This window comes from Tachyglossus aculeatus, chromosome 11 (genome assembly GCF_015852505.1).
Source record: "Tachyglossus aculeatus isolate mTacAcu1 chromosome 11, mTacAcu1.pri, whole genome shotgun sequence".
NCBI lineage: Eukaryota > Metazoa > Chordata > Mammalia > Monotremata > Tachyglossidae > Tachyglossus > Tachyglossus aculeatus.
The window spans coordinates 23924141-23949566 of NC_052076.1; the positions used below are offsets into that span (position 1 = coordinate 23924141).

Sequence of the window (25426 nt, forward strand, 5' to 3'; positions counted from 1 at the left end):
TGCACATAGTAAGCGCTCAATAAATACGATTGATGATGATGATGATCCTCCCTCTGTCCTGGAACTCCCTCTCCCTTCATATACTTTGGGCAAGTCGCTTCACTTCTCTGGGCCTCAGTTCCCTCATCTGTAAAATGGGGATTAAGACTGGGAGCCCTACGTGGGACAACGTGATCACCTTGTAACCTCCCCAGTGCTTAGAGCAGTGCTTTGCACATAGTAAGCGCTTAACAAATACCATCATCATCATCATCATATACAGCAGATACCAGTCTCTCCATCTTTAGAGATCATCTCTCCCAGAAACCTTCCCTGACTAAGCCCTCATTTCCCCTCTTGATCCGCTCCCCTATGTCACCTTTACACTTAGATCCGTACCCTTTAAGCACTTGATAGTTGTACTTCCCAAGCGCTTAGTACAGTGCTCTGCACACAGTAAGCGCTCAATAAATACGATTGGTTGATTGATTGATTGATAGACTGTGAACCCACTGTCGGGTAGGGACCATCTCTATATGTTGCCAACTTGGACTTCCCTAGTGCTTAGTACAGTGCTCTGCATACAGTAAGCGCTCAATAAATACGATTGATTGATTGATTGATTGTGAGTCAGTTGTGGGCAAGGATTGTCTCTGTTGTCGAATTGCACTTCCCAAGCGCTTAGTACAGTGCTCTGCACACAGTAAGCGCTCAATAAATACGATTGATTGATTGATCAATTGTGAGTCAGTTTGGGCAAGGATTGTCTCTGTTGCCGAATTTCACTTCCCAAGTGCTTAGTACAGTGCTCTGCACACAGTAAGTGCTCAATAAATACGATTGAATGGATGCATGTTTTTAACAAATAACAAAAAAACACAATTGATTTTGATTATTATTATCCCACAAAGCAAGATCAATCCATCAGCCGATCTCTGGTTTTTATTGGGGCCTTACTGTGCAGAGCACTGTAGTAAGTGTCTGGGAGAGTCCTGTAGTACAGAGCGGGGAGATGCGTTCCCTTATTCATTCATTCAATCGTATTTATTTATTTATTCATTCATTCAATCGTATTTATTGAGCGCTGTGTGCAGAGCACTGTACTAAGCGCTTGGGAAGTACAGTTGGCAACACAATTGAGCACTTACTTTGTGCAGAGCACTGTACTAAGCGCTTGGGAAGCACAAAAAGCAGCATGGCTCAGTGGGAAGAGCCCGGGCTTTGGAGTCAGAGGTCATGGGTTCAAATCCTGCCTCTGCCAACTGTCAGCTGTGTGACTTTGGGCAAGTCACTTCACTTCTCTGTGTCTCAGTTACCTGTAAAATGGGGATGAAGACTGTGAGCCCCCCGTGGGACAACCTGATCACCTTGTAACCTCCCCAGCGCTTAGTACAGTGCTTTGCACATAGTTAAGCGCTTAACAAATACCATCGTTATTATTATATTGTTATTACAAGTTCCCTTATCTACTACCTAGCCCGGTCTCAAGGACTGAAAGGATAAAGGCCATTTTTTTTTTTGGGTTTTGGAATATTCCCCGAAGCACATTGTGAAATGGGAGTCATTTGCTTGACTCAAGGCATTTTCGACTTCAGCGGTCAACTAGAAAATGCAAACGCTTATCATCATCAATCGCATTTATTGAGCGCTTACTGTGTGCAGAGCACTTGGCAAGAATGCGGCCTCTGATAGTTTATGACTTCTGCATTTTTCATTTCTTATAAAACGGAGGCCTCGATCTACTGGATGAATTTGTTTTTGGCAAGCCCCGGGGAAATCCCAAAGCAATTCCCGGAGTCAGTGACAGGGAAAGTCGGTCGTTTGGCAAATATCACTGCAGTCGGTTTCCAATCAATCAATCAATCAATCAATCGCATTTATTGAGTGCTTACTGTGTGCAAAACACTGTACTAAGCGCTTGGGAAGTACAAGTTGGCAACATATAGGGACGGTCCCTACCCAACAGTGGGCTCACAGGGTTGGAGTGAATTAAGAGTTCCCGATTCGGATTTGGGAGGCCAATTACAGATCTGCACATAGTAAGCACTTAATAAATGCCATTATTATTATTATTGTTATTATTAGTCCAGTGCTCTGCATGCAGTAAGCACTCAATAAATAGAATTGAATGAATGGATGAATGAATGAATACGATGAGCCCCCTCCTTCTTCTCCCCATCCCCCCCCCCGCCTTACCTCCTTCCCTTCCCCACAGCGCCTGTATATATGTATATATGTTGGTACGTATTTATTACTCTATTTATTTACTTATTTTACTTGCACATATTTATTCTATTTATTTTATTTTGTTAATATGTTTTGTTTGGTTGTCTGTCTCCCCCTTCTAGACTGTGAGCCCACTGTTGGGTAGGGACCGTCTCTAGATGTTGCCAACTTGGACTTCCCAAGCGCTTAGTCCAGTGCTCTGCACACAGTAAGCGCTCTATAAATACGATTGAATGAATGAATACTGGAATTCCATGACACGTCATTAATCCATGTCATTAAGCGTTTAATAAATGCCATTATTATTATTATTATTATTATTATTATTTTTATTATCCAGGCTGGAAAACAGCGTGGCCTTAGTGGAAAGAGCCCAGGTCCGAGAGCCGGAGGATTCTGGCTTATAATCGCATCTCTGCCACTTACTTGCCGTGTGACCCTGGGCAAGTACAGTGCTAATGATGATGATGATGATAATAATAATAATAATGGCATTTATTAAGCGCTTACTACGTGCAAAGCACTGTTCTAAGTGCTGGGGAGGTTACAAGGTGATCAGGTTGTCCCATGGGGGGCTCACACTCTTAATCCCCATTTTACAGATGAGGTCACTGAGGCATAGAGAAGTTAAGTGATTTGCCCAAAGTCACACAGCTAACAGTTGGTGGAGCTGGGATCTATTTATTTTATTTTGTTAGTCTGTTTGGTTTTGTTCTCTGTCTCCCCCTTTTAGACTGTGAGCCCACTGTTGGGTAGGGACTGTCTCTATATGTTGCCAAATTGTACTTCCCAAGCGCTTAGTACAGTGCTGTGCACACAGTAAGCGCTCAATAAATACGATTGATGATGATGATGATGATGACCTCTGACTCCGAAGCCCGGGCTCTTTCCACTGAGCCACGCTGCTTCTCATAATAATGATGGTATTTGTTAAGCGCTTACTAGGTGCGAAGCACTGCTCTAAGCGCTGGGGAGGTTACAAGGTGATCAGGTTGTCCCATGTGGGGCTCACACTCTTAATCCCCATTTTACAGATGAGGTCACTGAGGCATAGAGAAGTTAAGTGATTTGCCCAAAGTCACACAGCTAACAGTTGGTGGAGCTGGGATTTGAACCCATGACCTCTGACTCTAAAGCCCGGGCTCTTTCCACTGAGCCACGCTGCTTCTCATAATAATGATGGTATTTGTTAATCAATCAATCAATCGTATTTATTGAGCGCTTACTGTGTGCAGAGCACTGTACTAAGCGCTTGGGAAGTCCAAGTTGGCAACATATAGAGACGGTCCCCACCCAACAGTGGGCTCACAGTCTAAAAAGTTAAGCGCTTATTATATGCAAAGCACTGTTCTAAGCGCTGGGGGGGATACAAGGTGATCAGGTGGCTCCGCACACGGTAAGCACTCAATAAATATGATTGAAATGAAAGTCATTTAAATTCTCTGGGCCTCATCGGCAAAATGAGGATTCAATGCCCATTCTCATCATCATCATCATCAATTGTATTTATTGAGCGCTTCCTATGTGCAGAGCACTGTACTAAGCGCTTGGGAAGTACAAATTGGCAACATTCTCTTTCCTACTTATTCCGTGAGCCCCTTCTGGATCTTGATTATCCCGTATCAACCCCAGCCCTTTAGTTTAGTGCTTGGCATATAGCAAGCTCTTTAACAAACACAATGATTATAATTATAACAATAATTATTATTATTATCCCACAAAGAGAGATCACCCGATCAATCGACTGTATTTATCGAGTGCTCACTGTGCGCACAGCAGGCATTGAGAGCTTGGGAGATGACAATATATCATTATAACGGACATATTTCCCGCCCATAAGGACCTTACGGTCCAGAGGGGGAGACATATATTAATATTAATAAATCGATTAATGGATATTAGTGCAGAGGGACAGAGGGAAGGGTGAAGGAAGGGTGAAAAAAGAGGGAAATCCAAGTACAGGAGCGATGCAGAAGGGAAAAGGAGCAGAGCTCCCTTTTTCCTCTCCTTTCCATCCCCCCGGCCCTACCTCCTTCCCCTCCCCACAGCACCTCTATATATTTATACAGATTTATTACTCTATTTGTTTTCCTTGTACATATTTACTATTCTATTTATTTTGTTAATGATGTGCATCTGGCTTTAATTCTATTTGTTCTGCTGACTTTGACACCTGTCATCATCATCATCATCATCAATCGTATTTATTGAGCGCTTATTATGTGCAGAGCACTGTACTAAGCGCTTGGGAAGTCCAAGTTGGCAACATCTAGAGACAGTCCCTACCCAACAGTGGGCTCACAGTCTAAAAGTGGGAGACAGAGAACAAAACCAAACATACTAACAAAATAAAATAAATAGAATAGATATGGACAAGTAAAATAAATAAATAAATAGAGTAAATAAATAGAGTAAATAAATAAATAAATAAATAAATAAATAGAGCAACAAATAAATAAACAGAGTATTACTCTATTTTCCTTGTACATATTTACTATTCTATTTATTTTGTTAATGATGTGCATCTGGCTTTAATTCTATTTGTTCTGCTGACTTTGACACCTGTCTCCACGTTTTGTTGTCTGTCTCCCCCTTCTAGCCTGTGAGCCCGTTGTCGGGTAGGGACCGTCTCCATTTGTTGCCAACTTCCCAAGCGCTTAGTACAGTGCTCTGCACACAGTAAGCGCTCAAAAAATACGATTGATTGAATGAATGAATAAATACGATTGAATTTATCAATTGTCCCCCTCGTCCCCCTCTCCATCCCCCCCTTACCTCCTTCCCTTCCCCACAGCACCTGTATATATGTATATATGTTTGTACATATTTATTACTCTATTTATTTATTTATTTTACTTGTACATATCTATTCTATTTATTTTATTTTGTTAATATGTTTGGTTTTGTTCTCTGTCTCCCCCTTCTAGCCTGTGAGCCCACTGTTGGGTAGGGACTGTCTCTATATGTTGCCAACTTGGACTTCCCAAGCGCTTAGTACGGTGCTCTGCACACAGTAAGCGCTCAATAAATACGATTGATTGATTGATTGAATGAATGTTAATAAATCAATTAATGGATATTAGTGCTGAGGGACAGAGGGAAGGGTGAGGGAAGGGTGAAATCCAAGTGTGGGAGCGATGCAGAAGGGAAAGGGAGCAGAGGGAGTGAGGACTTAGTCTGGGAAGGCTTCTGGGGAAAATGCTTGAGAAGCAACGTGGTGTAATAATAATAATAATAATAATGGTGGCATTTATTAAGCGCTTACTATGTGCAAAGCACTGTTCTAAGCGCTGGGGAGGTTACAAAGTGATCCGGTTGTCCCACGGGGGGCTCACAGTCTTAATCCCCATTTTACAGATGAGGCAACTGAGGCCCAGAGAAGTCAAGTAACAATAATAATAATAATGATGATGTCATTTATTAAGCGCTTACTATGTGCAAAGCACTGTTCTAAGCGCTGGGGAGGTTACAAAGTGATCCGGTTGTCCCACGGAGGGCTCACAGTCTTAATCCCCATTTTACAGATGAGGGAACTGAGGCCCAGAGAATAATAATAATAATAATAATAATGATGGCATTTATTAAGCGCTTACTATGTGCAAAGCACTGGTCTAAGCGCTGGGGAGGTTACAAGGTTATCAGGTTGTCCCACTGGGGGCTCACAGTCTTAATCCCCATTTTACAGATGAGGGAACTGAGGCCCAGAGAATAATAATAATAATAATGATGGCATTTATTAAGCGCTTACTATGTGCAAAGCACTGTTCTAAGCGCTGGGGAGGTTACAAGGCGATCAGGTTGTCCCACTGGGGGGCTCACAGTCTTCATCCCCATTTTACAGATGAGGTAAATGAGGCCCAGAGAAGTGAAGTGACTTGCCCCAAGTCACCCAGCTGACGGAGCCAGGATTTGAACCCATGACCTCTGACTCCAAAGCCCGGGCTCTTTCCACTGAGCCACGAGTATACTGGATAGAGCCCGGGCCTGGGAATCAGGAGGTCATGGGTTCTAATCCCATCTCTGCCACTGATGTACTAAGCGCTTGGAAAGTACAATTCAGCAACAAAAAGAGACAACTGCTACCCAACAATGGGTTCGCAGTCTAGACGGGGCGGGGGAAATCAAAGCAGCATGGCCTAGTGGAAAGAGCACGGGCCTGGGACTCAGAGGACTTGGGTTCTAATCCTGATTATGTCTGATTGTCTGCTGTGTGACCTTGGGCAAGTCACCACATTTCTCAGTGTTCTCATTAGGCGCTTAGTACAGTGCTCTGCACACCGTAAGTGCTCAATAAATACGACTGAATGAATGAATCTGCGATCTGGGGATTAAGGCTGTGAGGGTCATGTGGGATAGCTGATTAGCATCTATCTACCCCAGTGCTCAGTACAGTGTCTGGCACATAGTAAGCGCTCAAGAAGCACTGTATAAAAAAAAAATCAAAGTGTTTAAGAGGTGGAGACCCAAGTGCCTGGGCTGTGGCAGAGGGCAGGGTGAATAGGATCAATCAATCAATCAATCAATCGTATTTATAATAATAATAATAATAATGGCATTTGTTAAGCGCTTACTATGCACAAAACACTGTTCTAAGCGCTGGGGGGATACAAGGTGATTAGGTTGTCCCACGTGGGGCTCACAGTCTTAATCCCCATTTTGCAGGTGAAGTAACTGAGGCACAGAGAAGTGAAGTGACTTGTCCAAAGTCACACAGCTGACAATTGGCGGAGCCGGGATTTGAACCCATGACCTCTGACTCCAAAGCCCGGGCTCTTTCCACTGAGCCCCGCTGCTTCTCTTATTGAGCGCTTACTGTGTGCAGAGCACTGTACTAAGCGCTTGGGAAGTCCAAGTTGGCAACATATTGAGACGGTCCCTACCCAACAGTGGGCTCACAGTCTAAAAGGGGGAGACAGAGAACAAAACCAAACATACTAACAAAATAAAATAAATAGATTAGATAGGTACAAGTAAAATAAATAAATAAATAGAGTAATAAATATGTACAAACATATATACATATATACAGGAACATATATACAGGATGGGGAAAGGAAGGGCTAAAAATAATGAAAACAACTCCCAAACATCTTCAGCCTCAACAGGATTATTTGGGTTTCGAACGTAATGAAACTGTTGCGACAGAAATGAGCGCTTAGTACAGTGCTCTGCACACAGTGAGCGCTCAATAAATACGATTGATGATGACAGAAATGAGTGAAGTCGACGTTCTCTCGGGGCAGGGCGAAGAAATCGTTGGCGAGAAGCTTGAACAGGTAAAAGTGAATCCACCAGAGGTGCTTAGTCCAGTGCTCTGCACACAGTAAGCGCTCAATAAATACGATTGATCGATTGATTGATTGAGATACATTAACTTTGGGAAGCAGCGTGGCTCAATGGAAAGAGCCCGGCCTTTGGAGTCGGAGGTCAGGGGTTCAAATCCCGGCTCCGCCACTTGTCAGCTGGGTGGCTTTGGGCAAGTCACTTCACTTCTCCGGGCCTCAGTTACCTCATCTGGAAAATGGGGATGAAGACTGTGAGCCCCCCGTGGGACAACCTGATCACCTTGTAACCTCCCCAGCGCTTAGAACAGTGCTTTGCACGTAGTAAGCGCTTAATAAATGCCATCATTATTATTATTAAAGGGAGTGAGTCGGGGTGACATCATTATTATTATTATTATTATTAAAGGGAGTGAGTCAGGGTGACTTATTTCCATTCATGTCCGTCTTCCCTTTCTAGACCGTAAGCTTGCTGCAGGCAGGGAATGTGTCTGTTTATATTGTCCGGAAAAGGATGGAAGTCTCTACCACAGCGTCGTGAAGTGGCTCTCACTGGGAGTAGGGAATAAGGATGACCAGCCCCCCATCTCATTCCACCCCACTTCCCCACCCTCAACCTCATCATCAAACAGTTGTAAATGGGCCATGAAAGTAATAATAATAATAATAATGGCATTTATTAAGCGCTTACTATGTGCCAAGCACTGTTCTAAGCGCTGGGGAGGTCACAAGGTGATCAGGTTGTCCCACGGTGGGGGGCTCACAGATTTAATCCTCATTTTCCAGATGAGGCCACTGAGGCCCAGAGAAGTGAAGTGACTTGCCCAAAGTCACCCAGCTGATGGTTGGCGGAGCCGGGATTTGAACCCATGACCTCTGACTCCAAAGCCCGGGCTCTTTCCATTGAGCCACTCGGCATCTCTATGTGCCACGCACTGTACTAAGCGCCGGGGTAGATGCGATCTAATCAGGTTGGGCACACTCTCTATCCCACATAGGGCTCGCAGTCTTAATTCCCATTTTACTTGTACATATCTATCCTATTTATTTTATTTTATTTTATTTTGTTGGTATGTTTGGTTTTGTTCTCTGTCTCCCCCTTTTAGACTGTGAGCCCACTGTTGGGTAGGGACTGTCTCTAGATGTTGCCAATTTGTACTTCCCAAGCACTTAGTACAGTGCTCTGCATATAGTAAGCGCTCAATAAATACGATTGATTGATTTTACAGATGGGGAAACTGAGGTACATCATCATCATCATCATCATCAATCGTATTTATTGACTATGTGCAGAGCACTGTACTAAGCGCTTGGGAAGTACAAATTGGCAACATATATGACTTGCCCAAGGTCACACAGCAGGTGCGCGGTGGAGCCGGGATTAGAACCCAGATCCTCTCACTCCCAGGCCACGCTGTTTGTCCTTCGAAGATTCAGTCATTCATTCAATCGTATTTATTGAGCGGTTACTGTGCGCAGAGCACTGTACTAAGCGCTCGGGAAGTACAAGTTGGCAACATATAGAGACGGTCCCTACCCAACGACGGGCTCACAGTCTACAGATGAGTCAAGTTGAGTAGGAAGGCGCTTATGTAATAATTTCAAAGTTAAATAATTTAGCTAAATTAAACAGCGAAAAACAGGCTCACATTCTTACACGTCTTTCCCTCAGTTTTGCTTCCAATCAATCAATCAATCAATCGTATTTATTGAGCGCTTACTGTGTGCACAGCGCTGTACTAAGCGCTTGGTAAGTCCAAGTTGGCAACATATAGAGACATCCCTACCCAACAGTGGGCTCACAGTCTAAAAATCCAATCGAAGCAAAAGCGCTTAGTACAGTGCTCTGCGCACAGTAAGCGCTCAATAAATACGATTGATTGATTGATTGAAATGGCAAGGAAGCGGAGTGGTGTCCTTTTATCGAGTTTCAAAAGGATAATTGAAAAATCCAATAACCAAGAAATCTGACTCCATTGTTTGTTTCGGCGAAAAGTTTCCAGGAAACTAATCGACAACTTCTGCAATGTGTTCATATAAACACCCTTAAATGACTCTTTGGAAGACGCCCCCAAACGATTTTCAAATTCTAATGGCTTCAGAGAGACGACGCCGTGTGAGCCCACTGTTGGGTAGGGACCGTCTCTATATGTTGCCAACTTGGACTTCCCAAGCGTTTAGTACAGTGCTCTGCACACAGTAAGCGCTCAATAAATACGATTGATTGATTGATTGATTAATCCGTACTCCATCCCCATCTTTGGTAGGAAAAATAAATCCTTTCCTATCAAGAAGCAGCGTGGCTCAGTGGAAAGAGCCCGGGCTTGGGGGTCAGAGGTTGTGAGTTCTAATCCCAGCTCTGCCACTTAATAATAATAATAATAATAATGGTATTTGTTAAGCGCTTACTATGTGCAGAGCACTGTTCTAAGCACTAGGGGTGGACACAAGGTGATCAAGTTGTCCCACGTGGGGCTCACAGTCTTAATCCCCATTTTACAGTTGAGGGAACTGAGGCTCAGAGAAGTTAACTGGCTTGCCCAAGGTCACACAGCAGACATGTGGCGGAGCCGGGATCCGAACCCATGACCTCTGACTCCAAAGCCCGGGCTCTTTCCACTGAGCCACGCTGCTTCTTGATAGGAAAGGATTTTTTTTTTCTACCACAGATGGGGACGGAACAGAACAGTGCTTTGCACATAGTAAGCGTTTAATAAATGCTACCATTAATAATGATGCTTCTCTGTCAGCTGGGTGACTTCGGGCGAGTCACTTCACTTCTCCGGGCCTCAGTGACCTCATCTGGAAAATGGGGATTAAAACTGTGAGCCCCATGTGGGACAACCTGATTACCTTGTATCCCCCCGCCAGTGCTTAGAACAGTGCTTGGCACATAGTAAGCGCTTAACAGATACCATCATTCATTCATTCGTTCATTCAATCGCATTTATTTATTCATTCATTCATTCAATCGCATTTATTGAGCGCTTACTGTGTGCAGAGCACTGGACTAAGCGCTTGGGAAGTCCAAGTTGGCAACATATAGAGACGGTCCCTACCCGACATTGGATCACCATCATCACCACCATCATCAACTCCAATGGATTTTAATACAGAGAATTCAATCAATCAATCAATCAATCGTATTTATTGAGTGCTTACTGTGTGCAGAGCACTGTACTAAGCGCTTGGGAAGTGCAAGTTGGCAACATATAGAGACGGTCCCTACCCAACATTGGATCATCATCATCATCAACTCCAACGGATTTTAATCCAGAGAATTCAATCAATCAATCAATCAATCGTATTTATTGAGCACTTACTGTGTGCAGAGCACTGTACTAAGCGCTTGGGAAGTCCAAGTTGGCAACATATAGAGACGGTCCCTACCCGGCAGTGGGCTCACAGTCTAAAAGGGGGAGACAGAGAACAAAACCAAACATACTAACAAAATAAAATAAATACAATAGATATTCTATTCTATATTCTATTAGACTGTGAGCCCACTGTCGGGTAGGGACCGTCTCTATATGTTGCCAACTTGGACCTCCCAAGCGCTTAGTACAGTGCTCTTCACACAGTAAGCGCTCAATAAATACGATTGATTGATTGATATGTACAAGTAAGATAAATAAATAAAAAGAGTAATAATTCAGATCACTGTAGATCTGCTAGAAGATTATGTTTCAGAACTAGGATTTCGAAGCTCATTGTACGATTAAGTTAATCGGTTTTGAAATTACTTAGGATTTTTTTAAAAAACCCAACTTTTTCTCTGCAGCGTTCCGGATAAAAAATATCTGGGTTGGCTTCTGCTGGGCTCTTATCTGTCTGCTGCGCGACCTTGGGCAAGTCACTTCGCTTCCCTGTGCCTCAGTTGCCCCGTTTGAAAAATGGGGATTACGACCGAGAGCCCCCACGTGAGACAGGGACTGTGGCCAACCTGATTAGCTGGCATCTACCCCAACTCTTACTGCCGTGCCTGGCACATAGTAAGCGCTTAACAAATGCCATTATTATTATTATTATTATTAACAAATATCGCAATTATTATTATTCTGCCATCCTCCCCCTCACTGATGTTGCCACCGGTTTTTCAGGTGGCATCACTCCCAGATCTAAGAGATTCTATTTGAACTTCCCAAGCGCTCAGTCCAGTGCTCTGCACACATGTGTTTGGACGTATTTATTACTCTATGTATTTATTTATTTTACTTGTACATATTTTTTCTATTTATTTTATTTGGTATCTATGTTTTGTTTGTCGTCTGTCTCCCCCTTCTAGACCGTGAGCCCGCTGTCGGGTAGGGACCGTCTTTCTATGTCGCCGACTTGGACTTCCCAAGCGCTTAGTCCAGTGCTCTGCACACATATGTTTGGACGTATTTATTACTCTATGTATTTATTCATTTTACTTGTACCTATCTATTCTATTTATTTTATTTTGTTAATATGTTTGGTTTTGTTCTCTGTCTCCCCCTTCTAGACTGTGAGCCTGCTGTCGGGTAGGGACCGTCTCTCTATGTTGCCGACTTGGACTTCCCAAGCGCTTAGTCCAGTGCTCTGCACACATATGTTTGGACACATTTATTACTCTATGTATTTATTTATTGTACTTGTACATAGTTATTCTAGTTATTTTATTTGGTTTATATATGTTGTTTTGTCATCTGTCTCCCCCTTCTAGACTGTGAGCCTGCTGTCGGGTAGGGACCGTCTCTCTATGTTGCCCACTTGGACTTCCCAAGCGCTTAGTCCAGTGCTCTGCACACATATGTTTGGACGTATTTATTACTCTATGTATTTATTTTATTTTACTTGTATATATTTATTCTATTTATTTTATTTGGTTTATATGTTTTGTTTTGTCATCTGTCTCCCCCTTCTAGACTGTGAGCCCACTGTGGGGTAGGGACCGTCTCTAGATGTTGCCAACTTGGACTTCCCAAGCGCTCAGTCCAGTGCTCTGCACACACGTTTGGACGTATTTATTACTCTATGTATTTATTTATTTTACTTGTACATATTTATTCTATTTATTTTATTTGGTTTATACGTTTTGTTTTGTCGTCTGTCTCCCCCTTCTAGACTGTGAGCCCGCTGTTGGGTAGGGACCGTCTCTAGATGTTGCCGACTTGGACTTCCCAAGCGCTTAGTCCAGTGCTCTGCACACAGTAAGCGCTCAATAAATACGACTGAATGAACGAATAGACCGGGCTTGCTTCTCTATCCCAGCACTCAGTACAGTGCTTGGCACATAGTAAGCACTTAACACATACAGTAAGAAAATAAAATAATAATAATGGCATTTGGCCAAGCACTGTTCTAAGTGCTAGGGGGGACACAGGGTGATCAGGTTCTCCCACGTGGGGCTCACAGTCATCATCCCCATTTTACAGATGAGGTAACTGAGGCTCAGAGAAGTTAAGTGACTTGCACAAGGTCACACATAAGGCATGTGGCGGAGCTGGGGTTCGAACGCATTACCTCTGACTCCAAAGCCCAGGCTCTTTCCATTGAGCCACGCTGAAGAGACCGGTGACGTCGATCCATTCATTCAATTCATTCAATCCTATTTATTGAGCGCTTACTGTGTGCAGAGCACTGGACTAAGCGCTTGGGAAGTACAAGTTGGCAAATCTTAAGGTCGCTGACAGCCATCGGCGATCAAACTTTGGGGTGCAGTGAGGGTCCCCTTACCTTCCCCTCCCCACTCCCCGCACCCCAAGAAAATTCAGTCAGGCCTCTGGGGCTAGAACCCGGCCCCTCCGTCCTCAGTTTACCTTACGGACGTGACAGGAGAAGAGGACACTGATGTATTTGTCCTTCCGCTTCAGCTCGTTGGCGACGGGGACGAAAGTGTCCGGGGTCTGAGGCGTGTCCGGCTTCTGGAAGGGAAATTCATTCACTCATTCATTCAATCGCATTTATTCATTCAATCGTATTTATTGAGCGCTTACTGTGTACAGAGCACTGGACTAAGCGCTTGGGAAGAACAAGTTGACAACACATAGAGACGGTCCCTACCCAACAGCGGGCTCACAGTCTAGAAGGGGGAGACAGAGAACAAAACAAAATATATTAACAAAATAAAATAAATAGAATAGTAAATATGTACAAGTAAAATAAATTCATTCATTCATTCATTCAATCATATTTATTGAGCGCTTACTGTGTGCAGAGCACTGGACTAAGCACTTGGGAAGTCCAAGTTGGCAACATATAGAGACGATCCCTACCCAACAGTGGGCTCACAGTCTAGAAGGGGGAGACAGAGAACAAAACAAAATGTATTAATAGAATAAATAGAATAGTAAATTTGTACAAGTAAAATAAATTCATTCATTCAATCGTATTTATTGAGCGCTTACTGTGTGCAGAGCACTGGACTAAGCGCTTGGGAAGTCCAAGTTGGCAACGTATAGTGACGGTCCCTACCCAACAGTGGGCTCACAGTCTAGAAGGGGGAGACAGAGAACAAAACCAAACATATTAACAAAATAAAATAAATAGAATAGATATGTACCAGTAAAATAAATAAATAGAGTAATAAATATGTACAAACATATATACATATATACAGGTATATATCCGTTATTTATAACCGTTTTGCACATCTCCCCGTTCTTATATGTTGTACATCATGCATCTTATTTACTTTGCAAGCGCTTAGTGCAGTGCTCTGCACACAGTAAGCGCTCAATAAATTTGATTGAATGAGTATTTATTAGTTTAGAGCCTTGGAACTAGCTGCAATTCTATTTATTCTGACGATTTTGACACCTGTCTACATGTTCTGTATTGTTGTCTGTCTCCCCATTCTGATAATAATAATAATAATAATAATAATAATAATAATGGCATTTATTAAGCACTTACTATTTGCAAAGCACTGTTCTAAGCGCTGGGGAATTTACAAGGTGACCAGGTTGTCCCATGTGGGGCTCACAGTCTTAATCCCCATTTTACAGAGGAGGTAAGTGAGGTCCAGAGGAGTGAAGTGACTTGCCCAAAGTCACCCAGCTGACAGTTGGCAGAGTCAGGATTTGAACCCACGACCTCTGACTCCAAAGCTCGGGCTCTTTCCAGTGAGCTACGCTGCTTGTAGACTGTGAGCCCATTGTTGGGTAGGGACCGTCTCTATAGGTTGCCAACTTGTACTTCCCAAGTGCTTAGTACAGTGCTCTGCACACAGTAAGCGCTCAATAAATACGAATGAATGAATGAATTTATTACTCTATTTATTTATTTATTTCATTTGTACATATTTATTCTATTTATTTTATTTTGTGATCAGTTTGGTTTCGTTGTCTGTCTCCCCCTTCTAGACTGTGAGCCCGCTGTTGGGTAGGGACCGTCTCCAGATTTTTTTTCATTCAATCGTATCTACTGAGCGCTCACTGTGTGCAGAGCACTGTACTAAGCGCTTGGGAAGTCCAAAATAAAATAAATAGAATAGTAAATATTCATTCAATCGTATTTATTGAGCGCTTACTGTGTGCAGAGCACTGTACTAAGCGCTTGGGAAGTCCAAGTCGGCAACATCTAGAGACGGTCCCTACCCAACAGTGGGCTCACGGTCTAGAAGGGGGAGACGGACAACGAAACAAAACATGTGAACAGGTGTCTTGTACTTCCCAAGCGCTTAGTCCAGTGCTCTGCACACAGTAAGCGCTCAATAAATACGATTGAATGAATGAGACAGGGGAGTGTCGCCGGGCAAACCACCAGCCCAAGCGCAATTCCTTCCAACGGGTTCTTGATCCTGGAGCCTTCTGGACTGGTTTTGGTTTTTTTTTTAGGGTCTTGGTTTAGTGCTTACTATGTCCCAGGCACTGTACTAAGCGCTGAGGTAGATACAAGTCGGAAGCGCAGAAGGGCATGGGTCCTAATCCCGACTCAGCCACTTAATAAATAAATTAATAATAATGGCATTTATTAAGCGCTTACTACGTGCAAAGCACTGTTCTAATAATAACAATAATAATGATGGCATTTGTTAAGCGCTTACTATGTGCAAAGCACTGTTCTAAGCGCCGGGGAGGTTACAAGGTGATCAGGTTGTCCCGCGGGGGGCTCACAGTTTTAATCCCCATCTTACAGATGAGGGAACTGAGGCCCAGAGAAGTGAAGTGACTTCCCCGAAGTCACACAGCTGACAAGTGGCGGTGCCGGGATTTGAACCCATGACCTCGGACTCCAAAGCCCGGGCTCTTTCCACCGAGCCACGCTGCTTCTCCCGCTTGTCAGCTGTGTGACCTTGAGCAAGTCATTTCACTTCTCTGGGCCTCAGTTCTCTCATCTGTAAAATGGGGGTGAGACTGTGAGCCCCCCATGGGACAGGGACCGTGTCCAGCCCGATTTGCTCGTATCCAACCCAGCGCTTAGTACAGCGCCTGGCACATGGTAAGCACTTAACAAATACCATAATTATGATTGTTATCTATGTTTGTACGTATTTATCACTCTATTTTACTTGTACATATCTATTCTATTTATTTTATTTTGTTAATATATTTGGTTTTGTTCTCTGTCTCCCCCTTCTAGCCTGTGAGCCCACTGTTGGGTAGGGACCGTCTCTATATGTTGCCAGCTTGGACTTCCCAAGCGCTTAGTACAGTGCTCTGCACACAGTAAGTGCTCAATAAATATGATTGATTGATTGCCAACTTGTACTTCCCAAGCGCTTAGTACAGTGCTCTGCACACAGTAAGCGCTCAATAAATATGATTGATTGATTAGTACAGTGCTCTGCACACAGTAAGCGCTCAATAAATATGATTGATTGATTGCCAACTTGTACTTCCCAAGCGCTTAGTCCAGTGCTCTGCACACAGTAAGCGCTCAATAAATACGACTGATTGATTGATTGATTATCCAAGCTAATCAGGTTAGACCTAGTCCATGTCCCACGTGGGGCTCCCGGTCTTAATCCCCATTTCACAGATGAAGGAACTGAGGCCCGGAGAATAATAATAATTGTGGCATTTGTTAAGCGCTTACTACGTGCAAGGCACTGTTCTAAGCGCTGGGGAGGATACAAGGTGATCGGGTTGTCCCATGTGGGCCTCACAATCTTAATCCCCATTTGACAGATCAATCAATCAATGGTATTGATCGAGCGCTTACTGTGTGCAGAGCACTGGACCAATCCATCCATCAATCAATCGCATTTATCGAGCGCTTACGGTGCGCAGAGCACTGCACGAAGCGCTTGGGAAGTCCAAGTTGGCAACACCTAGAGACGGTCCCTACCCAACGGCGGCCTTGACAGATGAAGAAACTGAGGCCCAGAGGAGTGAAGTGACTCTCCCAAGGTCGCCCAGCAGGCCAGTAGAGGAGGCTGGATTAGAACCGCGACGCTCCGTCCTCTTTATTACAGTGCTCCGCACGCAGTAGGCGCTCAATAAGTATTCAATAAGTATTGAATAAGTATTGAATTGAATGAATGAACGGACCACCCTGCTTCTCTACAGCCGGGAGGCCCCGGGATCATTTCCCGCTTCACTTCCAGGCGGTTTTCCGCCCGCCCCCGTCTTTTCCCGGGCAGATGAACGAGGGGAAGTGGAAGAAGTCGATTTTCCGGCACTTACGGCTATGAGGTAGTTGCCCTCCCAGGCTCGCTGCAGGCCGAGGTCCGCCCTGTGACCCTTGAGCATTTCCAAGGCGGCCACCTTGGCCCTGACTTGGGGCAGGTCTTCGGGGGGGAGACTGTTGATGAGCCGGGTTGCCCTCCACCTGGAAGAAAACCAGGAGATGTGGAAACTGAGGCAGGAAGCCCCGGAGACCTGCAAGGCGGTGAGGTCGTAGTACGGTGCTCTGCACATAGTAAGCGCTCAATAAATACGATTGATGATGATCAGGAAGCGACCGGAGGACGAGCTACAACGCGGAAAAATGAGCGGACGGCCCCAGTTTCTGGGTTTCCTCGGATCCATTCATTCACTCGTATTTGCTGAGCACTTACTGTGTGCAGAGCACTGTACTAAGCGCTTGGGAAGTACAAATTGGCAACATATAGAGACAGTCCCTACCCAACAGTGGGCCAGGCATTGTTCTAAGGGCTGGAGTGGATCCAAGTAAGTCGAGTTGGACACAGTCCCTGCCCCACATGGGGCTCACGGCCTTAATGCCCATTTTACAGATGAGGGAATGAGGTACAACCGGCTCCCTTTCCCCACAGTAGGGCAGGGACTGGTACCTCAGACGACTGATTGCTCGACTCCATCGACTTCTAGACTGTGAGCCCACTGTTGGGTAGGGACCGTCTCTAGATGTTGCCCATTTGGACTTCCCAAGCCTCAGTGACCTCATCTGTAAAATGGGGATGAAGACTGTGAGCCCCCCGTGGGACAACCCGATCACCCTGTATCGTCCCCAGCGCTTAGAACAGTGCTTTGCACACAGTAAGCGCTTAACAAATGCCAATTATTATAATAATATGTTGCCGATTTGGACTTCCCAAGCGCTCAGTCCAGTGCTCCGCACACGGTAAGCGCTCAATAAATACGACCGATGATGACTTGAGATTGTCGAGGGTTGGACGGGCCAAGCCAGCAGAGAAGCAGCGTGGCTCAGTGGAAAGAGCCCGGGCTTTGGAGTCAGAGGTCACGGGTTCGAATCCCGGCTCTGCCACATGTCTGCTGTGTGACCTTGGGCAAGTCACTTCACTTCTCTGGGCCTCAGTGACCTCATCTGTAAAATGGGGGTGAAGACGGTGAGCCCCACGTGGGACAAGCTGATCACCCTGTATCCTCCCCAGCGCTTAGAACAGTGCTTTGCACACAGTAAGCGCTTAACCAATGCCACTTATAATAATAATAATAATAATATGTTGGCGATTTGGACTTCCCAAGCGCTTAGTCCAGTGCTCCGCACACAGTAAGCGCTCAATAAATACGATTGATGATGACTTGAGGTTGGCGAGGGTTGGACGGGCCAAGCCAGCAGAGAAGCAGCGTGGCTCAGTGGAAAGAACCCGGGCTTTGGAGTCAGAGGTCACGGGTTCGAATCCAGGCTCCACCCCATGTCTGCTGCGTGACCTTGGGCAAGTCACTTCACTTCTCTGAGCCTCAGTGACCTCATCTTTTAGACTGTGAGCCCACTGTTGGGTAGGGACTGTCTCTATGTGATGCCAATTTGTACCTCCCAAGCGCTTAGTACAGTGCTCTGCACATAGTAAGGGCTCAATAAATACGATTGATTGATTGATCTGTAAAATGGGGCTGAAGACGGTGAGCCCCACGTGGGACAACCTGATCACCCTGTATCCTCCCCAGCGCTTAGAACGGTGCTTCGCACACAGTAAGCGCTTAACCAATGCCGATTATTATAATAATATGTTGCCGATTCGGACTTCCCAAGCGCTCAGTCCAGTGCTCCGCACACGGTAAGCGCTCGATAAGTACGATTGATGATGACTTGAGGTTGGCGAGGGTTGGACGGGCGGAGGGGAGGGTTCGGGTACCTGCGGTAAATCGCCTTCAGGGCTTCCTCGAAACGCCACAGGACTTTGGGAGGGGTCGGCCACTTGACGTTCTTCCCATAGTCCGTCATGGTTTGGACGCCACGGAAGCGCCGGGCCACTTCCCGGACGTAGGCCTTGACTTTGTAGCGGCGGTAGTGGCGGGCGATGGAGAGGGCGGCTTTGGTCCTCTTGTAGCGCAGCCGGGCCAGGGCTCCTCGCCAGACCTAGTCCGCGGCAAGAGACAAGGCTCGTCAGAGGAGAATAATTAATAATAATAATAATAATAATAATAATAATAATAATAATAATAATAATAATGGTGGTGTTGATTAAGCGCTTACTACGTGCAAAGCACCGCTCTAAGCGCTGGGGAGGTTACAAGGTGATCGGGTTGTCCCACGGGGGGCTCACAGTCTTCACCCTCATTTTCCAGATGAGGTCGCTGAGGCCCAGAGAAGTGAAGTGACTTGCCCAAAGTCACACAGCTAAGTGGCAGATGGCATTCATTAAGCGCTTACTACGTGCAAAGCACTGTTCTAAGCGCTGGGGAGGTTACAAGGTGATCGGGTTGGCCCACGGGGGGCTCACAGTCTTCATCCCCATTTTACAGATGAGGTCACTGAGGCCCAGAGAAGTGAAGTGACTTGCCCAAAGTCACACAGCTGACAAGTGGCAGATGGCATTCATTAAGCGCTTACTACGTGCAAAGCACTGTTCTAAGCGCTGGGGGGTTACAAGGTGATCGGGTTGTCCCAAGGCGGGCTCACAGTCTTCATCCCCATTTTCCAGATGAGGTCACTGAGGCCCAAAGAAGTGAAGTGACTTGCCCAAGGTCACACAGCTGACAAGTGGCAGATGGCATTCATTAAGCGCTTACTACGTGCAAAGCACTGTTCTAAGCGCTGGGGGGTTACAAGGTGATCGGGTTGTCCCATGGGGGGCTCACAGTCTTCATCCCCATTTTCCAGATGAGGGAACTGAGGCCCAGAGAAGTGAAGTGACTTGCCCAAAGTCACACAGCTGACAAGTGGCAAATGGCATTCATTAAGCGTTTACTACGTGCAAAGCACTGTTCTAAGCGCTGGGGGGTTACAAGGCGATCGGGTTGTCCCACGGGGGGCTCACGGTCTTCATCCCCATTTTCCAGATGAGGTCACTGAGGCCCAGAGAAGTGAAGTGACTTGCCCAAGGTCACACAGCTGACAAGTGGCAGATGGCATTCATTAAGCGCTTACTACGTGCAAAGCACTGTTCTAAGCGCTGGGGAGGTTACAAGGTGATCGGGTTGTCCCACGGGGGGCTCACAGTCTTCATCCTCATTTTACAGATGAGGTCGCTGAGGCCCAGAGAAGTCAAGTGACTTGCCCAAAGTCACACAGCTGACAAGTGGCAGATGGCATTCATTAAGCGCTTACTACGTGCAAAGCACCGTTCTAAGCGCTGGGGGGTTACAAGGTGATCGGGTTGTCCCACGGGGGGCTCACGGTCTTCATCCCCATTTTCCAGATGAGGTCACTGAGGCCCAGAGAAGTGAAGTGACTTGCCCAAAGTCACACAGCTGACAAGTGGCAGATGGCATTCATTAAGCGCTTACTACGTGCAAAGCACTGTTCTAAGCGCTGGGGGGTTACAAGGTGATCGGGTTGGCCCACGGGGGGCTCACAGTCTTCATCCCCATTTTCCAAATGAGGGAACTGAGGCCCAGAGAAGTGAAGTGACTTGCCCAAAGTCACACAGCTGACAAGTGGCAGATGGCATTCATTAAGCGCTTACTATGTGCATAGCACCGTTCTAAGCGCTGGGGGGTTACAAGGTGATCGGGTTGGCCCACGGGGGGCTCACGGTCTTCATCCCCATTTTCCAGATGAGGTCACTGAGGCCCAGAGAAGTGAAGTGACTTGCCCAAAGTCACACAGCTGACAAGTGGCAGATGGCATTCATTAAGCGCTTACTATGTGCAAAGCACCGTTCTAAGCGCTGGGGGGTTACAAGGTGATCGGGTTGGCCCACGGGGGGCTCACGGTCTTATCCCCATTTTCCAGATGAGGTCACTGAGGCCCAGAGAAGTGAAGTGACTTGCCCAATGTCACACAGCTGACAAGTGGCAGATGGCATTCATTAAGCGCTTACTACGTGCAAAGTACTGTTCTAAGCGCTGGGGGGTTACAAGGTGATCGGGTTGTCCCACGGGGGGCTCACAGTCTTCATCCCCATTTTCCAGATGAGGGAACTGAGGCCCAGAGAAGTGAAGCGACTCGCCCAAAGCCACCCAGCTGACAACTGGCTGAGCCGGGATTCGAACCCGTGACCTCCGACTCCAAAGCCCGGGCTCTTTCCACTGAGCCACGCTGCTTCTCCTGGCCACCCGCTCCTTCATTCAGTCGTACTTACTGAGCGCTGATGGCGGGCAGAGCGCTGGACTAAGCACTGGGGAACTACAAGAAGCAGACTTAGTGCTTAGCGCTTAGTACAGTGCTCTGCACTGTACTATTCTATTTATTTTATTTTGTTAGTATGTTTGGTTTTGTTTTTTTTTTTCTCTGTCTCCCGCTTTTAGACTGTGAGCCCACTGTTGGGTAGGGACTGTCTCTAGATGTTGCCAATTTGTACTTCCCAAGCGCTTAGTACAGTGCTCTGCACATAGTAAGCGCTCCATAAATATGATTGATTGATTGATTGCACATAGTAAGCGCTCAATAAGTACGACTGATGATGATGATGATTTGTACTTCCCAAGCGCTTAGTCCAGTGCTCTGCACATAGTAAGCGCTCAATAAGTACGATTGATGATGATGATGATTTGTACTTACCAAGCGCTTAGTCCAGTGCTCTGCACATAGTAAGCGCTCCATAAATACGATTGATGATGATGATGATTTGTACTTCCCAAGCGCTTAGTCCAGTGCTCTGCACATAGTAAGCGCTCAATAAGTACGATCGATGATGATGATGATTTGTACTTCCCAAGCGCTTAGTCCAGTGCTCTGCACATAGTAAGCGCTCAATAAGTACGATTGATGATAATGATGATGATTTGTACTTCCCAAGCGCTTAGTACAGTGCTCTGCACATAGTAAGCGCTCAATAAATACGATTGATGATGATGATGATGATGATGATGATAGAGAAGCAGTGCGGCTCAGTGGAAAGAGCCCGGCTTGGGGGTCAGGGGTCATTCATTCATTCAATCGGATTTAGACCGTAAGCCCACTGTTGGGCAGGGACTGTCTCTATATGTTGCCAATTTGTCCTTCCCAAGCGCTTAGTACAGTGCTCCGCACACAGTAAGCGCTCAGTAAATACGATTGATGATGATGATGATGATTTATGGCTCTGCCAATTAGCTGGGTGACTTTGGGCAAGTCACTTCACTTCTCCGGGCCTCAGTTCCCTCATCTGGAAAATGGGGATTAAGACTGTGAGCCCCACGTGGGACAACCTGATCACCTTGTAACCCCCCCAGCGCTTAGAACAGTGCTTTGCACATAGTAAGCACTTAAAAAATACCTTATTATTATTATTATTATTATTTATGGAGCGCTTACTGTGTGCAGAGCACTGGACTAAGCGCTTGGGAAGTACAAGTTGGCAACATCTAGAGACGGTCCCTACCCAACAGTGGGCTCCCGGCTCCGCCGCTTGTCAGCTGTGTGACCTTGGGCGAGCCACTTCACTTCTCTGGGCCTCAGTTCCCTCATCTGGAAAATGGGGATGAAGACTGGGAGCCCCACGTGGGACAACCTGATTAGCGCTTAGAACGGTGTTTGCACATACAGCGTGGCTCGGTGGAAAGAGCCCGGGCTTTGGAGTCAGAGGTCGTGGGTTCAAATCCCGACTCCGCCACTTGTCAGCCGGGTGACTTTGGGCAAGTCACTTCACTTCTCTGGGCCTCAGTTCCCTCATCTGGAAAATGGGGATTAAGTCTGTGAGTCTCACGTGGGACAACTTGATTACCTTGTATCTACCCCAGCGCTTAGAACAGTGCTTTGCACATAGTATGCGCTTAATAAATGCCATCATTATTATGATTATTATTATAAATACCATTATTATTATTATTATTATTATTACTACAAATCGGCAACATCTAGAGATGGTCCCTACCCAACGGGCTCACAGTCTAGAAGGGGGAGACAGACAACAAAACAAAACATGGAGACAGGCGTCAAAATCATCAGAACAAATAGAATTACAGGTATATAATAATAATAATAATAATAGTGATGGTATTTATTAAACACATTCTATGTGCAAAGCGCTGTTCTAAGCGCTGGGGATGTACAAGGTGATCAGGTTGTCCCATGGGGAGCTCACAGTCTTCATCCCCATTTCCCAGATGAGGGAACTGAGGCACAGAAAAGTGAAGTGACTTGCCCAAGGTCACACAGCAGATGTGGCGGGGGCAGGATTCGAACCCACGGCCTCTGACTCCTAAGCCCGGGCTCTGTCCACTGAGCCACGCTGCTTCTCTAATTTTTACTGGACTTCTCCAAAATTCTCCAATAACAATGATGGCATTTATTAAGAGCTTACTATGTGCAAAGCACTGTTCTAAGCGCTGGGGTAGATAAAGGTAATCAGGTTGTCCCACGAGGGGCTCACAGTCTTCATCCCCATTTTCCAGATGAGGGAACTGAGGCCCAGAGAAGTGAAGTGACTTGCCCAAAGTCACCCAGCTGACAATTGGCGGAGTCGGGATTTGAACCCATGACCTCTGACTCCAAAGCCCGGGCTCCTTCTACTGAGCCATACTGGAAGGTGAGGGATAGACTGTGAGCCCACTGTTGGGTAGGGACCGTCTCTATATGTTGCCAACTTGGATTTCCCAAGCGCTTAGTCCAGTGCTCTGCACACAGTAAGCGCTCAATAAATACGATTGATTGATTGATAGACCGTATTATAATGTCTGTCACCCCCTCTTAGGCTCGTCGCGGGCAGGGATCATGTCTGCTAATTCTGTCGCACTGCGCTCCTGTATATATGTTTGTGCGTATTTATTACTCTATTTATTTTACTTGTACATATTTATTCTATTTATTTTATTTTGTTAATATGTTTGGTTTTGTTGTCTGTCTCCCCCTTCTAGACTGTGAGCCCACTGTTGGGTAGGGACCGTCTCTATGAGTTGCCAACTTGGACTTCCCAAGCGCTTAGTCCAGTGCTCTGCACACAGTAAGCGCTCAATAAATACGATTGAATGAATGAATGAATTTATTACTCTATTTATTTATTTATTTTATTTGTACATATTTATTTTATTTTGTTAATATGTTTGGTTTTGTTCTCTGTCTCCCCCTTCAAAACTGTGAGCCCGTTGTTGGGTAGGGCCCGTCTCTATGTGTCGCCAACTTGGACTTCCCAAGCGCTTAGTCCAGTGTTCTGCACACAGTAAGCGCTCAATAAATACGATTGAATGAATGAATGAATTTATTACTCTATTTATTTATTTATTTTATTTGTACATATTTATTTTATTTTGTTAATATGTTTGGTTTTGTTCTCTGTCTCCCCCTTCTAGACTGTGAGCCCGTTGTTGGGTAGGGACCGTCTCTATGTGTCGCCAACTTGGACTTCCCAAGCGCTTAGTCCAGTGCTCTGCACACAGTAAGTGCTCAATAAATACGATTCATTGATTGATTGATTGATTAAGTGCTTACTATGTGCATAGCGCTGGGGAGGTTACAAGGAGATCAGGAGATTGAATGAATGAATGAATATGTTGCCAACTTGTACTTCCCAAGCGCTTAGTCCAGTGCTCTGCACACAGGAAGCGCTCAATAAATACGATTGAATGAATGAAACTGATCACCTTGTAACCTCCCCAGTGCTTAGAACAGTGCTTTGCACATAGTAAGCGCTTAATAAATGCCATCGTTATTATTATTATTATTAAAATGTCTGTCACCCCCTTTAGGCTCGTCGTGGGCAGGGATCATGTCTCCTAATTCTCTTGGACTGCGCTCTCCCAAGCGCTTAGTCCAGTGCTCTGCACATAGTAAGAGCTCAATAAACGAGCTCTTACAGAGTACCAGGGACGCCATGGCAAACTAAAAATAATTCTATTAATAATAATACATCATATTATACATTATATTAGTAATAATAGAGAAGCAGCGTGGCTCAGTGGAAAGAGCCCGGGCTTTGGAGTCAGAGGTCGCGGGTTCAAATCCCAGCTCTGCCAACTGTCAGCTGGGTGACTTTGGGCAAGTCACTTCATCATCATCATCCTCATCAATCGTATTTATTGAGCGCTTACTATGTGCAGAGCACTGGACTAAGCGCTTGGGAAGTACAAATTGGCAACATCTAGAGACAGTCCCTACCCAACAGTGGGCTCACAGTCTAAAAGGGGGAGACAGACAACAAAACCAAACATACTAACAAAATAAAATAAATAGAATATGTACAAGAATATGTACTTCACTTCTCTGGGCCTCAGCGACCTCATCTGTAAAATGGGGATGAAGACTGT

General features: G+C 45.5%; 1 protein-coding gene across 1 annotated transcript in view; it reads right to left on the reverse strand.

Annotated features, from left to right (window-relative positions):
- Positions 1-25426, reverse strand: part of MYO1D (myosin ID) — a 350574-nt gene that overhangs the window by 126004 nt on the left and 199144 nt on the right. The window contains 3 exon segments of the mRNA XM_038754744.1: positions 13271-13375; positions 17081-17225; positions 18955-19178. Coding sequence (XP_038610672.1) covers positions 13271-13375; positions 17081-17225; positions 18955-19178 — 474 coding nt within the window.